This window comes from Electrophorus electricus, chromosome 7 (assembly GCF_013358815.1).
Source record: "Electrophorus electricus isolate fEleEle1 chromosome 7, fEleEle1.pri, whole genome shotgun sequence".
Classification (NCBI taxonomy): domain Eukaryota; kingdom Metazoa; phylum Chordata; class Actinopteri; order Gymnotiformes; family Gymnotidae; genus Electrophorus; species Electrophorus electricus.
The window spans coordinates 5376952-5393319 of NC_049541.1; the positions used below are offsets into that span (position 1 = coordinate 5376952).

At 43.8% G+C, this 16368-nt stretch overlaps 1 protein-coding gene across 1 annotated transcript in view; it reads right to left on the reverse strand.

Annotated features, from left to right (window-relative positions):
- Positions 1 to 4433: 4433 nt before the first annotated feature.
- pde1cb (phosphodiesterase 1C, calmodulin-dependent b) overlaps positions 4434 to 16368 on the reverse strand; it is a 32510-nt gene continuing 20575 nt past the window's right edge. The window contains exons 5-17 of the mRNA XM_035527798.1: positions 15473 to 15539; positions 15130 to 15246; positions 14828 to 14968; positions 13603 to 13703; positions 12852 to 12980; positions 12107 to 12208; positions 11452 to 11572; positions 10621 to 10702; positions 10372 to 10492; positions 8776 to 8939; positions 8044 to 8265; positions 7663 to 7725; positions 4434 to 7443 (exon numbers count right to left, since the gene is read on the reverse strand). Coding sequence (XP_035383691.1) covers positions 7427 to 7443; positions 7663 to 7725; positions 8044 to 8265; positions 8776 to 8939; positions 10372 to 10492; positions 10621 to 10702; positions 11452 to 11572; positions 12107 to 12208; positions 12852 to 12980; positions 13603 to 13703; positions 14828 to 14968; positions 15130 to 15246; positions 15473 to 15539 — 1447 coding nt within the window. The 3' untranslated portion in view covers positions 4434 to 7426. The remainder of the gene's footprint in view (positions 7444 to 7662; positions 7726 to 8043; positions 8266 to 8775; positions 8940 to 10371; positions 10493 to 10620; positions 10703 to 11451; positions 11573 to 12106; positions 12209 to 12851; positions 12981 to 13602; positions 13704 to 14827; positions 14969 to 15129; positions 15247 to 15472; positions 15540 to 16368) is intronic.

A 16368-nucleotide genomic window follows, 5' to 3' on the forward strand; every position in this document is an offset into this window, starting at 1 on the left:
CCTGTACAGCTGAGTCAGACTTCTTCACTGAGTCACTTAACTATGCGTTTAACCATGCACTTAAAAAGTATTTTACAGTCTTCTCCCCAATTCTATCCAGGGCACTCTATCCAGCCTGACAGTATTCTTAACACTGAACTTTCTATTGTCACATGAGTATGTGTATTTGATAGACTACAAATCAATTCTGTAAGTCACTCTGGACATGAGAGTCTGCTCTAAATGTAAATTCAAGACAATTACAGATGGTAGTCTTGTTACAAGCTTTCCTGTAAAAAAAAAAATCAATAAAAATATATTCATACTAGAACAGTATATGGTATATACATGGTATATTCAGCACGGTAAACAGTAAATGGACACCTCCATGTACCTGTTTCTAATACAATTACCAGTGAGTGGTTTGTTTCTGATAAAGTATGTGCTGAGTACGTGCGTGCGCCCGTGTATGTACATATAACTGAAGAAGATCCCAGCAAGTGATTACAGTGTACTGCAGTAAAAGATGTAGAGCATGCTAGAGGAGACTGTATTTGCCTACATACATCACGTCCAAATATCATGCAATTGCAGTAATTATGTTATAATTAAAGAAATTTTGCAGACACAATATTCAAAGCATATTCCAGCAAATTCTACCAGTAGTGTATACACTAAACATTAGATTGTGGCATGTTCTACTCACAAAGACAGACTGCACAGAGCTTCTGCAGGTTGCCTGTGTGTTTGGGGGGCTGATTAGGGAAGGCCAGGCCTCAGAGCCGTGCTCTGCAGCTGTGCTGTTCTTACCAATTACCTAGGCCATATGCCACCATGCCGGCCTACACAGGTGGATCCTCAGATGGAAAGAAAGGTGTACAGCGAAAATGACAATGGTCACCATTCACACACATGTGCATGCACATACATGCAAACAAATGCGCGCACACACACACACACACACACATGCGCACATGCACATACACACACACAAGCACAGATCCAGACACACACAAACACATACACAAACATGTACAGGGAAATGCTCTGATTGACAGACTGCTAAATCAACTTTTTATTCTGGTTTAATAAAACATAGCCTACATTAGCTATAGAAAGACACACTACTGCAGTGCATTTGCAACAAACCCCAATGGTATATGTATAATTTGATCAATGGTAATTATATTTAAATGATGACCTCTTTGTGACATATGTTTCATGGATTGATTGGGTGGTTCATGGTTTTTTTACCCTGTTCATGAAATGTATGTATAAGGTCTTGGGAAATGGAACAACAATTGAGAAAATCGACTACCCAGATGGAGTCAATCGGTTATGCTAATCACAATAAAATATGGAGTCATGAATAATGCATATGTTTTTAAAGATGCATAATGTAAATATGTTGGTAGTTGGTATGTTGGTGGGAGGGGAACCAATTCGAGGTGGCTCCGCATGTTCGTCCTCAGGACAAATCACACATTTTAAAAGGAACATGATTACAGAAGCAATAAGCTGTGAGATCTACTATGGAGGAATAGCAATCTTATGTAGTGCTCATTACGTATTTATAAATATACCATACATTTAAAAAATGATCAATTTGTATTAAATAGCCTTAGCTATTAAAGAGGTTTAGTTGTTGTAAACACAAGCATAAAGAATGTAGTTTAGATTATGTATTGTTTACATATTATCAGTATCTTTGGTTTTCAGCTCCAGTTCTGGGACCCCACTGCCCTGTGCAGTTTCATGTTTTCCCTGTTCTAGAACACCTGATCCACCAACTGCTTCATTGGGAACACTTTGTGAGCTGGATCAGATGTTCCAGAGCAGGGAAAAGCCGAACGTGTGCAGAGAAGTGAGACCCGAGGCCTGGAGTTGAAAACGCCCGCTCTAAACGCCCTGCACGATTTCCAAAGCATACATGTGACTGGGAGTAAATGAAAAGTAAATCAAATGGTTTTGTTAATTTAGAATGAAAAATAAAGGAACACAAAAAGGGAGGTATTGAAAAATCTGCACTGTGCTGACTGAGTGAGTGAGTGAGAGACCCCCCTCAGCTTTGACTCTGTGCCAGATGAAGGATGGGTCGAGGTCTGCTGTAGGCATGAAACTATCGCCTCCTCACCAGTTGGGCCCTGGTCCAGGAGCTGCACGAAGCTCTTTTGTGTTCTTCAGTGGCTCGTGAGAAGATGCAACTCTCTTTTCTGACTGAAGGTTCTGCAGTATTGCTGTTGTTGAAGCAAGGCGTTAGACTCAAGTGCTTGTGTGTGTGTGTGTGTGTGTGTGTGTGTGTGTGTGTGTGTGTGTGTGTGTGTGAGAGAGAGAGAGAGAGAGAGAGAGAGAGAGAGAGAGAGAGAGAGAGAGAGAGAGAGAGAGAGAGATTAATTGAAATAAATATAAAATATTTGGGAAACATTATTTGAAATTGGTTTAATATAACTTTCAAGGTGTGACTACAGATTTCCGTGTAAGCAAAATGTGGGCTTCAAATTTGTTCTAGTGATCTGGAAATTCTTCAAAACTAAGAAAATATTTGGTGTAAACCTTCATACTGGCACCCATTCTAACACCTTTTTATGTACGGCATTGTTCTGATAATTCGACATATGGTCTGCTGGTAGGTCTCACACTTCGTGCTAACAGAGCCAGTGTTAACACCCTTGTTTTAAGAAAGCGGGACAGATTGAGAGGCGTACGATGTATTCTCACGTTCAACTTTCATTGTGATCAGGTGACACGTGTTAAACAGAAATTAAAATATAAACTGGAATAAAATTAGCGGCTGCAACCGTTGCTGCACCGAGGGGAGTGCGCGCACGCATTGCTTGTGTGAGCGCGAGCTGAAAAAGGATAGCCCATGGATAAAAGACTCCCGCGTCTCTGCAGATGTTACACCTGAAACAAATATGAGATATTAGATATGAAATATGATAGTGCTGGCGGTTTGAGATGGTCCCCGCGTCTCGGCCCTAGCACGGCTTCGCACCCGTGCAGGCATCTGCTAATCGCATGTGCATCCCTGCTTGCACGCAATGTAGTAATTACTCATAGTGATGATGAAAGCCACAGTAGAAGAGGCCACAGCTAGAAAGTGTCGCACCTCCTCATCTACAACTTTGCTCTAATGTATGATGAAATGTTTGCAAATCCATTTCATGAAGTCTAAGGGAGTATTGTTCACCACAGTCTGAATAAACTAGATAAATGCAAACATTTTATTGCTTGTGGTTTGAATGAAATGCATGAATAGTTTCCCAAACTAGAATATTGTAAAATGTGTTTTTAGCAAGGAAGAAAGGAAGTTTCAGGTAAAACGCGCAGCCCGGTTTTAATACATTCATGGATATCATCGATTTACCGTTTATTGGGAAAAAAGAATATGTATATGTATATGTGTGTGTGTGTGTGTGTGTGTGTGTGTGTGTGTGTGTGTGTGTGTATATATATATATATATATATATATATATATATATATATATATATATATATATATATATATATATATATATATATATATATATGCAAACGTGTGTCTGTCAGACTCCGACGATCGTCATCTTACATAATACTATACACTATACGTTTTATTTATAGAGCATGCTTAAATCCAAAGTGCTTAACATGGTTAAACCTCACACACACACAAACGCCTCAGGTCATACATGAACAAGTCTCCAGCGGCACATGTTTAAACTGAAGTTAGTAATAATATCAATAGAAATGTGGCGTGTGGTTTGTTCAGCTAGTCCACATCGCATGGTTTGTAACTCCGGCTACGCCACGGCTGGAGTTGTACTCCTCTGTAGTTGCGTGCTGCAAGTTTTCTGTGAAAAGAGGGGATAGCTGCACAGTGCAACAGATGCTAGATAATTAAATAACCGCTTGCCTGCTGTTAAGAAAGTCTCTCAATGTGATAAACACAACCATTAAGCAATTCCATCAAACCCTACAGAAATATGCAAATAAGAACACACACAAACACATACACACAAACACTCAAAAAGACGTAAGAATGCTTTTAATCTCACATTTATAGTGACATCTAGTGGTTGAAATTTGTGAATCTGCTCTGTACTATAGATAAATTATTATCCTTTGTGGCTATAATATCCTTTTTAATATCATTTTAACCAGCGTGCTTTGATGATTTAATGAATTTAATAGAATCCTGAAACTGTGTAGCAAAGATCTAATTTTTTTCGACTTTTTGATCTTGTTTGTCCCCTCTATATCCCTGTGGTGAAGGTGCATAAACACACACACGCCCACAAAGTGGAAGGAAGAGGCACTTTTGTTCTGAGCCCTTTGAGATCATGTTTATTGTCGATGACGGCTGTACAGTCACAGAGCGCAATGGAGACAATCTCTCTCTCTCTCTCTCTCTCTCTCTCTCTCTCTCTCTCTCTCTCTCTCTCTCTCTCTCTCTCTCTCTCTCTCTCTCTCTCTCTCTCTCACTTCACAGTGGCAACGTTAAGAATTGCACATGATCAGCTTGCACGATCACACACGCGCGCGCGCGCCCACACACACACACACACACACACACACACACTTCAAAGCTTCATTTAAATGCATGTTCACACATTCACCTGTCCCATTTTACGAATCTGGCATGGTCCCATGCAGGCAGAATTTACAGTGTTGGAAGGTTTTGACTAGACAACAAACACAAACAAATGGACAGTCCTAATCAAATGTGTCATTGATTTTTATAGAATTCGCATTTGCTGAAGTGTTTGTATGACAATGTGCCCATAATTACAGTAGGTCGTTTTGATTTAAGATTTATCAAGTCTCTGACTACCTCTCGTACGAGCTCCTGCGGATGCTGTTACATTAGCACCCCCTGGTGGACACAGTCCAATTACTGTTCAATTACATTATTAGTATTTTAAGACCACATCAAACGTATATTTTTCGGAGGACAGGACAAAACATAACATATATTGATCTTGGAACAAAAATCAACAACAAATCAAACCAGATCCAGTTTTCCAAAAAGCACTGCAAAAATAAACTGAACTAAACTATTCCAGTGAATATCAGTTTGAACATTTTCTATAGCATAAAGGAATTTATCACTCAAACATTGCAAATAAATTGTATTATTTATTATCTAACTTAGATCATGCCATCATGACCTCACCAGATTTAAATGACTGATATATGAGTCAAGGTAAAGCTTTCCTTGGTATCTTTTTGGGGAAATAAATCCAGATGGTTACTGACTTCAATGGGACACCTGGAAATTGATTTTCACAAAAAATGGTTATCAAATGCCTTAAATACCTTCCCAAATCCTTTATCAAAGATAAACTTTGTTCCCATTTTCACTTTCATCATCCACAGTAAGTGTTTGAATTTCTTTTCACTCCCAAAAAGAAAAAAAAAACACATACATTAAGTAATTATGTTTTACAGCTCAGCAGAATTATCAAAAAAGTTTCACTATTGAAACTATACATTTATTTACATATACCAATTTGGGTCACATAGATTACTTAAGAAATGCTGTAAATTAATTACATACAATGAATCTAGGAAACCACAAATGACCTCATATCACAAATGTACATTAACCAGGCCCCTGGTTTCCAAACAACATTGACATTGAAGTTATCTTTTTATGTATGTTGTTTATAAGTATTATACTGTAGATATGACAGAAGGGGTCAATGAGGTCTAGCAGAGAACACTAGCAGAGAGCAATACCAGAATTCTGAAGAAAAGAGAACAAAACCAAGATGAGGTGTCTATGATAACAAGGAAAAACTGAAGTTCACTTCATCACGTTATAGATATTGCCCACAATGCACAGTGTTATGGTTAAAATCTGCATTTATTTACGTTATGTTCATATAGTGTACATTTTTAATCTATGGAGCCTACCAATTACTCTCAAGTGAAACTGCATGAGTGGAGATTAATATTGTCATTCAGTGTGACTGTTCAGTTCCGCTTAATGCCAAAAACCGCAACAAGATTATTTTAAAGGCATCTGTAGCACAGCAGAAGTGTGAGACAAGTGTTACACTGTGTGAATACAAGCAGTATACCGATGCAGTCAACAGACAGCCAGAAGACATCCACTGAGTTCCAAGCAGACTAAGAAATAGGACTGACATGTGGTCGATCAGGAAAAACTGTCACTTCATAGAGCTCACTTCTAAAAGCTTGGGCCAAATCGCGGATGCATCAGTGTACAATAAAAACACATTTACACATCAAGTGGATTATTGTATTTCCACTATTAGCGCTATTCTTTTTTTTTTTTTAAACAAGCATGGCGTTGCCACCGAACCACCATGCTGAACACTGTGCCAGGTCACTGGTGTGAGTGCCAGGTCACACTAAGGTCACATCAAGGTCACACCGAGGACATTAGAGAGCACATTTGAAACAGAACAAAACAGAGCAGTACTCCACTGCCAGACCAGGAGGTACCACTAAAGACTAGGGCTTCATGCGTACTCAAAACCACCAGCCACTGAGCCAGAGGGCCCAGCGTGCAGCACGTCGTGTCTGATTCGACCCCCGAAAGGCTTGGGGCGTATGACAGCGCTCGTGTTAGAGAGCAGAGCTGCGTGCTGTTTCGGCTGCTTGCCATGCCTTTGGAATTGCAGCCAACGGGCAAACAGGGTGTGCAGGCTGCAAATTCTAACATCCAAAGGCAAGAAATAAACGTTATTTATTTTGCAAACTACACTGTTTGATGAAAAGATTCACATACAGGATATGTATATTCAAATGCATTCAGTTGGTCTCCTTGAGCAGTTTTTTTTTGTAATGGGGCACATGATATAGGCAACTGGCAGAGTGGCAAAATGGAATCGCTGTGCTTGTGTTTGTGGATGCTGAGTAGTCAGGAAAGGGGAAATAAACAGTGTGTCTAATGAATGAGATAAAAACAAAGACATTAGGAGAATGGAGAAAGCCGAGTCAGCTTCCGCCTCCGACAGAAAACACCAACAAATGCGCTGACACAAGCGAAAGAAAGAATTAAAGAACGAACGAAATGGGGTTAATATAAAGGGAGATGCTCTTTGCTTCATCAAACAAGAAAAAGAAAAACACAGTCCAACAAATGATAAGCAGGCTGCCAATCTCTCACTTTGAAAAATTCTTGTCGGGACCAGTGACAGACGGGAATCTGTAAAAAAGAGAGTGAGCCAGTGCCTGCATCCCAGGCACCTCACACACTTCCCACTGAAGCGTTGGAAAGGGACAGATCTGCCTAAGAGTCACTGAAGAGAGACAGCAAGCAGAGGCCTTCCGAAGGGAAGATGCCAGAAGCGAACGGTGTAAGCACAGGTTGAGTCCAGTAGGGGGCACTGTGGAGCTGCAGAATAGGCCTTTGGCCAACTGGAGAGGAAACCGGAGAGTCGAGTGTTCAGCACAGCAGCCTAGCAGCACAGCAGCACCCCACAAACCATCCATGTTAGTCCCCTTCAGCTTCTGCAAGTGGTAGAAAATGGAAACTGTTCAATAAACGTAAAGCCATAATAATAATGTAAGAGTTCATCAACACTTTGCAGGGTGCTATATGTAGGGGGCATTTCCACTTTGCTACTAATTGGATGAAATCCATCCTGCAGGAAACGAGAACAACACACAATAACAATGGATGCTTGTTTTGCTGCAGGCGTCAGGGCGTGAGCATGTGTGAAGGGCTACCTCTGAGTGCTTTGTCTCTGTTCTCTTCGCTGCCTGGAGACCTCACGTTGTCCGACACCTCGCCTGTTTTTACCAGACCGACACAAGAGCACAAACCCGATATCAAAACTATGACAGGAACATGCACTTCCTACACGCGTCGGTTTAAACCTGCCTGTCGGCAGCAGATAACAATCCATACCTTCAGGTAGGGCCCCCACGGGGCCTCTCAAATTACTCCCAATCAATGCAAATTTCCATTGGACTGTCTGCCAATACATCCGGCATTTGCAGACCGCGTCAGACAGGACCGGCCCTGCTCGGGGACTGTCTGGCCTCTAGCGTTAACGCACAAACCGACGTTTCCATGGTGCCAGTGCGCGCGTGATGGGAGCGGCGTACCGTTGTGCAGCGGGGGGCTGGCATCTCCAAGCTGGGCCTTTTCAGCGCGGGGGCCGCCCGCTGTACAAGCCGCCGCCTCCACGCCCCCCTCCGGCTGGGCCTTCCCCAAGCCCGCGCTCGCCAGGTCCACCTGCCCCGCTTCCGCCGGGGTGTCCGCGCTCGCTGCTGCGCCCTCCAGCTGGGCCTTCTCCTCAGCCTCCCGCTTGGCCTTCTCCTCTGACTCTGGCCGTGGTGCAGAGAGATACAGTTTAGCCACTAAAGAGCTCGTTTTCCCAGTAAAATCAGGCTACATAGCAACTGGTAAATGGTGACAAATGGTGGGTAGAGATAAAAAGGTAAACGTTTAGATCATTTTTAAATATTCATTCTTTACATGAACATATATAGTGTTTGACACTTTAAACTTCCCCTTATTGCTTCAGACTAGCCTTTCTTTAAAGTGTGCATGTTTGTAAACTACAAACAAAAATGCCAGCAAAAAACCTTTTAGTCGATACATTTTAGCTCAATCTTCATTTTTTGATTGGACAGAAATCATTTCACACCGACATGTAAACTCATTTTAAAACCATTACACATGCTACATATCATGTAGCTGAATCATATGACATCCTTTTCTTCCATCAGTGCATTTTATGTCTTTTTTGTTACTTTGACCTGGAAGGCTGTAACCCGATGTGACGTTCTTTTGAATTCTGCTCATGTGAAAGCCTGGGGCTTTCAGCAGCGCACCTTTAGCAGCACGGACCTTCCACCGCTCGCGGTTCTGGGAGACCTGCTCGTTCCAGATGGCCTTGAAGTTCTTCAGGTCCACGGCCAGCAGGGAGCAGCTGGCCTCTGAGCCGGCGCTGTTCACGCTCGGACGCTTGCCCTCCCCGGCAGGAATGCTGCTCAGGCTGGAAGGAAGGGGTCAGAGGTCACAGAGACGCACAAACAGGAAGTAGGCGCAGACGGTCATTAGGTTTTCAGGGTGATGCTGTCGCCACAGCATGCACTAACCCTACGTTGTGTAGTAGACTTGTATGTAAGTATAATCACCTTATTGCTAAAGACTACAAGGGATTTAAAAAGTATCAAATACTGAAAAATAGCCAGTCTTCACTCCTCACCCTAACCCTAACACCATAAAAATTTGTTCAGTCAGAACTAAGAGTTGTTGGGGTTTTTTTTGTTTTGTTTCTTTTTTTGACAGGAACTCTTTATCGCCCTGCATTACGCCTTGGAATTCCACCTTTAATGAGCCTGAATGAACATCCTTCAATCTAAGAATCACTGCTGCTGTGATGTCCAAGCATTAGGGTGGAGTCTCAGCTGCCGTGGTGTGTGAGCACTAGGGTGGAGTCACAGTCGCTGTGGTTTGCAAGCAGTAGGGTAAAGCAACAGCCCTTGTTGTGCGCAAGCATTAGGGTGGAGTCACGGTCGCTGTGGTGTGTACCAGCATTAGGGTGTTGTCAAAGTCCCTGTGGTGTGCGAGCATTAGGGTGGAGTTACGGGCACTGTAGGGCTCAAGCATTAGGGTGGAGTCACAGTCGCTGTGTGAGCATCAGGCTGCCACCTGAATCGGGAGGAGGGCAGGCCTGCCAGCACCAAACCCCATCACAATTTGAGGAGAAGCCAGGCAAGCAAGTGTGCTCTCTCTCTCTCTCTCTCTCTCTCTCTCTCTCTCTCTCTCTCACTATTTATCTCTCTCACTCCACACCACACTCTGTAACTGTCCCCTCATGTGTCAGGATTGCTGTCATTGTGTTGGGGCGTCAGCTGTTCTCGGTACTTGTAAGGAATATATTCCTATTTTCCATAACCTTGTCCCTGTGGTCCCATCGTCTGCCTCGCCTGTGTCTGGTTGATCTTCCTTCGGGGCCCTGATGTACGTTTCTCAGAATGAGTGACATTGAGAGTCAGAGGTGCTGAGAAGCACGCGCACTTTATTCAGAGATACATGAGAATATATAGATGGCTAGGCAAAGCAGATGAGTAAGCAGATATATGTAAATGACATAGCAGATGCAATATGTTCAGACATGATATGATATGTGGTGTCTATAATTAGACAGTAAGTCCAGACCATTTGACAAAGCCTTGCACCTATATAAAGGTAAACAGCATAGGACAGTATGACATGAGAGAGAGAGAGAGAGAGAGAGAGAGAGAGAGAGAGAGAGAGAGAGAGAGAGAGAGAGAGAGAGAGAGAGAAAGACCCATTTACAGAAAAGGTCATATTGTCATGTTGTCAGGAATTCTAACGATACTGAAATGTGACTGCACTGACTCATTCTAACATAATCCATGATGACACAGCAGCACAGGGTAGAGGTAGAAGGTCCTGACCTTGACCTGCGGAAGCCTGCCAGGCCGGAGTGAGCTGCCTCTTCGATAAGCGGGGTCACGACCCTCTCCACCATGTCCGTGAGGACGGTGAATGTGGGAACAACGATGAAGTCGATGAACCCTGGATGCGGAGACACCAGACGCGCACTCAGTCCACACTGCAGCCCCGAGGCTCTGCTTGGACTCATCCAGAACAGTATTAACATGCTTGAACCACAGCCAGATTTGGTGGCCGATTATGCTACGTACCAGTCTGGGACTGGGGCACCATGGTGGACTTGCGGTCGCACAGCGGGGAGAAAGGCAGCCCTAGCTCCGCCTCCTTGTCACCCTGGACACAAACAGATTCAAGCAACATTTAAACATGCCAGATCACTTCTGCAATATGCTCTTCTTCAGAGTGGCCAACATGGCACGCACTCTCAAAACAACACCGTTCCAGTGTCCGACACATTTTGCATCGCAATGCATCGATAAATGGATTTTGAGTGTGAGCTCGTCAAATACTAGTCTATTGCTTTGTGGTTCTGACACTTTAAAGCAGTTGAGGACAAATTCAGCTTGGACTGTGTGGAGAAGCATATCACTAATTGTATGTATGTTCGGTTGCAGCTCCGTTTGCTGGTACTATTCGCAGCCGGTCAGCATAAATGACTCTCTCTGGCGCTGTAAGTGCATACTGTTGTATTCGTATTCTCATGTCAGTAGCAGACACCTCTGTGATCTGTTTAGGGCAGGTGAATTGGACCCTCCTGCTCTGATCTGGCCCTTGTAAAGCGGTGTTTCCTGTGCAGGCGTATGTAAAAACAGTTTCCCAAGTGGAAAATCATTTGCATTGCATTGTGTGCCACTTTTCCTACATCTGGGAGCAAACTAATCTATGCACATCCCATTGGATGAGGAGGGTATCAGGAATAAGCAGAAGACTGACAGAGGATATCTGGGAATAGAAGCAGAGAGGTGGATTATCTCGATTTGCACTCTTCCTTGGATTAACAAACGTGCACGTGTGTACGCACGCACAGACACACACACATACACACATATTCGCAGACAGATATGCACAAGATCTCTACACACCTGTCTGAAGAACTCCTCCAGTAAAGAGGTGGTCCAGCGATGGTGTAGATCCCAGTTCTTAGCTGGGTGGCTGATATCGGCAGTGTGCAACACCAGAGAGAGTGCTTTGGGTTTATCGACTCTGTGAATGCAGCAAGACGCACAATGCACCACAGAAAGTCTGTAAGGAACCTTCTGCTAGTGTGTATTTGTAATCAAATAAAGTTTGATTTCTGACAGGTCACTGGAAACCTACGAAAGCATGTTTGTTCTAGTCAACAGAAAGGGCATCGGGCATTTGTTATATGCCTTTGCCATTTGTTATATGTCTGTTAGCCTTAGGCCTTTCTCATTTCACATCTTTGACAATTTATTTGTTCTTGTTCTTTTTCCTGGTAAGGTGTAACTTTATTACATGTTTTTGTTCCATTTTATATTTATATATAAATGTTTTCTGGTTTTACAGAGAGAAAGACCACTTATAAAGTTACAGAGAAAAGAGACGAGAAGAGATGAGACGAGACGAGAAGAGAAGAGAAGAGAAGAGAAGAGAAGAGAAGAGAAGAGACAAGACGAGAAGAGAAGAGAAGAGAAGAGAAGAGAAGAGAAGAGAAGAGAAGAGAAGAGACGAGAAGAGAAAAGAAGAGACGAGAAGAGAAATCGTAACTCTCCTCACCCCTCGGGTTGCTGCAGGAAGTTCTTCATGATTTTGACCTGCTGGAAGTGGCAGGACATGTCTGTGGCCAGCACCATCTCCACCACCAGAGCTCTGAACTCCCTAAGAAAAGCCCGCCAGGTCATGTTCAAACCACATTGAAAAGACCCAGATAGCACCTTGGAATGCCCTCCTCTCTGCTCAAACAATGCAAACATTCTGTACGTACAGACAATGCAAAAGCGGCAGAGTGATCATGAAGACACGACGTGATGAGCTCTGCTGGCAAAAACAATAGGGGAGTTGCTACATTGTTGAGATTTTATGCAAATGTTGCTCTCCTTCCTGTCATTTGAAAAAAGAAAAGTCCTTGTATTGCTGTTTTCAGACATTCCTTCATGACTACAGGCAGCGGAGCATGACAGAATAACTGAGTGAAATAAGGACATAGCGAACACGGATTAAGTCTAGTCATGGACTAAACTGCGGCGCAAGCCCTGGATCACTGGAAATTCTATTTTGGTCCAGTATTAAGCTTAACTGGCCAGCAGATTTACTCACGTGATGCGGCACTATTAACAGAACTCCTGTTTGACTGCCAGTAGCTTCACCTAGAGGAAAATCGTCATCCAGCTAAACACGTGTGAGTGAGCGAGTTTACAAGCCAGGTGCATGCGCTGCTCTGTATCTAATAATGTGTGAATCTGCAAGAGCCTGTATGATGACGGTGAAACCATAGGAATGGGACGAGGGGGGGGGGTTGTACCTCCAGTCATCTTTGGAGAGGTTGTAGAGGATGTTCATCTCATCGTCGTCCTGAAGGAGGCGGTATGCAGCGCTTACGTGGTGACTCTCAAGGACCGAGCGGTCGTTGTACAGAATTGCCGTGTCTGACCTGAGCAGCGGAGACTCAGAGTAAGGGGTCAGAATGCATGCCCCCCCCACACACCACATGTCACCCTGATGCTCCATACTGGCCCATTATAACCCGATTACCACATATTCAGGCAAACTAACAGGAATGGGTTTAATGATTTTGATTTATGATATTTTATTATGGGATCCAACAAAATGTTTAATCTTGTTAAAATTACAAATTCATGGTGAGCTCCAGTTCTCTGTGCATAGCTTTGGATTGCCATCACTGTAATTGCCAGGTGATGCATATAGCAACAACTGCCAACAAGGCAGTAGTTTTAAATTCCCAGAAAGTGGCGACCAGCATCCTAGAGTGTAGGCAAAGGTTTGAAAGAAGACTGTATAACTCCACTCCACATTTCTATTCACAAGGCGTTCTGCAATAAGGTCCTCACTGCCTCTGGTCAGTTATTAAAAAGGCATGTTAAATGTGCCTCCCCCCTCCATATTTTTCCCAAATAGGTCAGTTGAGGGTCATTAATTCTTCACGCAGTGTGCTGATCTAACTGCAGGCTTCGCAGGGCAGGGGCTGGCGTCCAGCGCACGCCCGTTGATATACGGCCCCGTGGCTCTGGGCTCTACGACGCAGGGGAGTTCACCTGGTCTGGATGTGGAAGTTGTTTGTGGTCCCTGTGTGCTCATAGTCGTGCACCGCAGCGGCGAAGATCATGGCAAAAATCTCCAACTCAGTTAGCCAGTGCTGAGAGAAGAGGAGTGGGGAGGAGGGGGGCCAGATAGATGAGAAAATAAGAAAATGACACTAACTTACACCAAACAAAACTGAGATTAAAGTCTGAGAATAGGCGCACATATAGATAAATTACTTCAGAAGCCAAATCCAAAGCCAACCCCAAAAGTCAAACATGGACACACAAGCTAATGCAGGATTGTTCAGAGCAAGCTGACACACTGATGGGATTTTCAACCTTTATCATCATTCTTTTAACAAGTAAGGGATCAAGCCAATGCATCCTCTCTGGGTTTCATATTTAAAGTTCACAACAAGCCACTGTGAGCCAATCTGACACTGGGAGTCTGCAGACCACAGACACATTCATGCTAAGTTGTTTCCTCCACCACAGTGAGAATGTGCTGAGATAATCATTTGAATAATAATAATAAGAAGAAAATTTCCCAAATTCTAGGATTAATCATACAAAATAGACCCTCCTGTGTTTGGGCCTCAGTCTAAGCATGTGTGTGCACTTGGACTGTCCCAAGTGTATGCGCTGATAAGTAGAAAGTTCATTGAATGGGATGACTGATAGGTTGGGAAACTGTTAAGAAACAATAGCAACAGTCATCCAAAAGACAAATGAGTGCCATACCCAGTCTGCCACATGTGCACGACAAGGTGATTAAGAGACATGGAGCTGCGTTCCTTCTCCAGCATGTCATACCACTATCCCCCAGTAGGGGGTGCAACTCATTAACGGTGATGATAATTGAGATGGATCATTTCTAATCGCGTGTTTTGAAATGATTACTGAGACCAAGATGTAATGAATGTGTTGAATTTGAGAACAAAAACCTGCACACTGAGTCACTGTTTATCAAAAAAATGTGAATATTAATTAAACCCTAATCTTATGCGTGTATGAAAGAAATAGTCATATAATCTGATATGACACAGCCCTACACAGAAGACTTGTTGTTCTAGGACAACCCTGGAAGAGGATCATGGGACAAAGCCTTTACTGTCAGACAGCAGATAAATGCTACCTGGTAACCTTATCTGGCAGGTGTGCTCGTGTGTATGTATTCGTGTGTGTGTCCGTCTGTGTGTGTGTGTGTCTGTGTGTATGTTTGTGTGTGTAAACCTACCACCATTCCAGTCTTGAGCAGTAGGTAGTGTACAGTTTGTGTGACGTCAGCGGCATGGATGAGGTTGTGGTACGGGTTTTTATGTTTGCTGTAGCCCACCTCCAGAGCTTCCACAAAGGACACCAGGGCTGAGATGGGGACCTGCCGCAGACAGACCGCATTCACATCATATCACATTCACATCTCCACCCACCAGGGGGCACCAGAGAGCGAGCCGTAACACTACAGCCCACAGCACCTACAGATGTTTCAGCTGGGATGAGGAGGATGAGGGTGGGAAGAAGAGGAGGAAACTCGCTTACCTTGAATCGGCTGATGAGGTCATATCTGGTCAGGAGCTCGTAGAAAATGAATTTCAGCGCATGGTCACCACTTGCTTCATTCAGAGCGAAGACGTCAAAAGTCCATTTGTCTATGTGCTGCAGGCAAAATGGGTCCCAGCGTAAAGATAAAGAGAGACAGAGAATGTGGCATGTGTGTGTCAGTGCGCGCGTGTGTGTGTGTGTGTGTAATCCTCACCTTCGGAACAGTGTGTGTGTGTGTGTGTGTGTGTGTGTGTGTGTGTGTGTATGTATTCCTCACCTTCAGAACAGTGTGTGAATGTGTGTGTGTGTGTGTGTGTGTGTGTGTGTGTGTATTCCTCACCTTCAGAACAGTTATGACAGATGCAGGGTAACTCAGTCCCACCATGTTCGACGTACGGCGGTACATTCTATATGGAGGAGATGGATAACCATCAGATGACTTTGCCATGCAACCACAACCACACCCAAGCCCACCCCTCATCCCAACAGCAGGATTAAGCACAGTCCCCTGGCCTCATAGCAATGTGCCACACAGACATACAGACAAAAAAGACGCTCCATGTGCGACGCTTGCACCCGGTCTGATATTGGACATGCAGGCAGAGAGGCACTAGAACCACAATTATGCCCACAATGCTGAAAACACAGCCCTGCCTGAAACTCCATGGTTGCATATTTTTGAGCGGGCGCAGGGCTGGCACAGTTCATGGTCGCGGTGCTAGGCCACTTCCTCTTAAGTGCTTTCCCTCTGGGCTTTATCATGGCAATTCGATTATGCAGGACAGTATAGGATCCATTATGGAGCACAATGAAATGATACTGTCTCTTACAATCACATTCAGAGAGAGGAAGGAGGCAGGGAGGAGGAATTTGTCTCTTGCAAAGTAATTGTACGCATGCCTGTTAAGCACGGGGTGATTTATCTACAGCGCATATGCCATCTGATTCACTCACATGCCTAGATTAATAATATGATTTCAGCAACAAAGTTTATGGACATCGGGACACAGAGCATTGCTTTAAAAATGCACCACCCTGAAAGATGTCTCGGGAAATCTAAAAGTCCTCCCTATGCCCCCTGCCTGAGACAGAAGAATGGCTGCTAGACTGCTCAATAGAAACGGGGCCTGGGCACTTCTGCCATAGTGACACTCTAAGAGTTTGTGTGTGTGAAAAAAAGTATTAAATGAGGGAAGAAAAAAAATAATAGCCTATTCACTGTCCCTGCACATACAC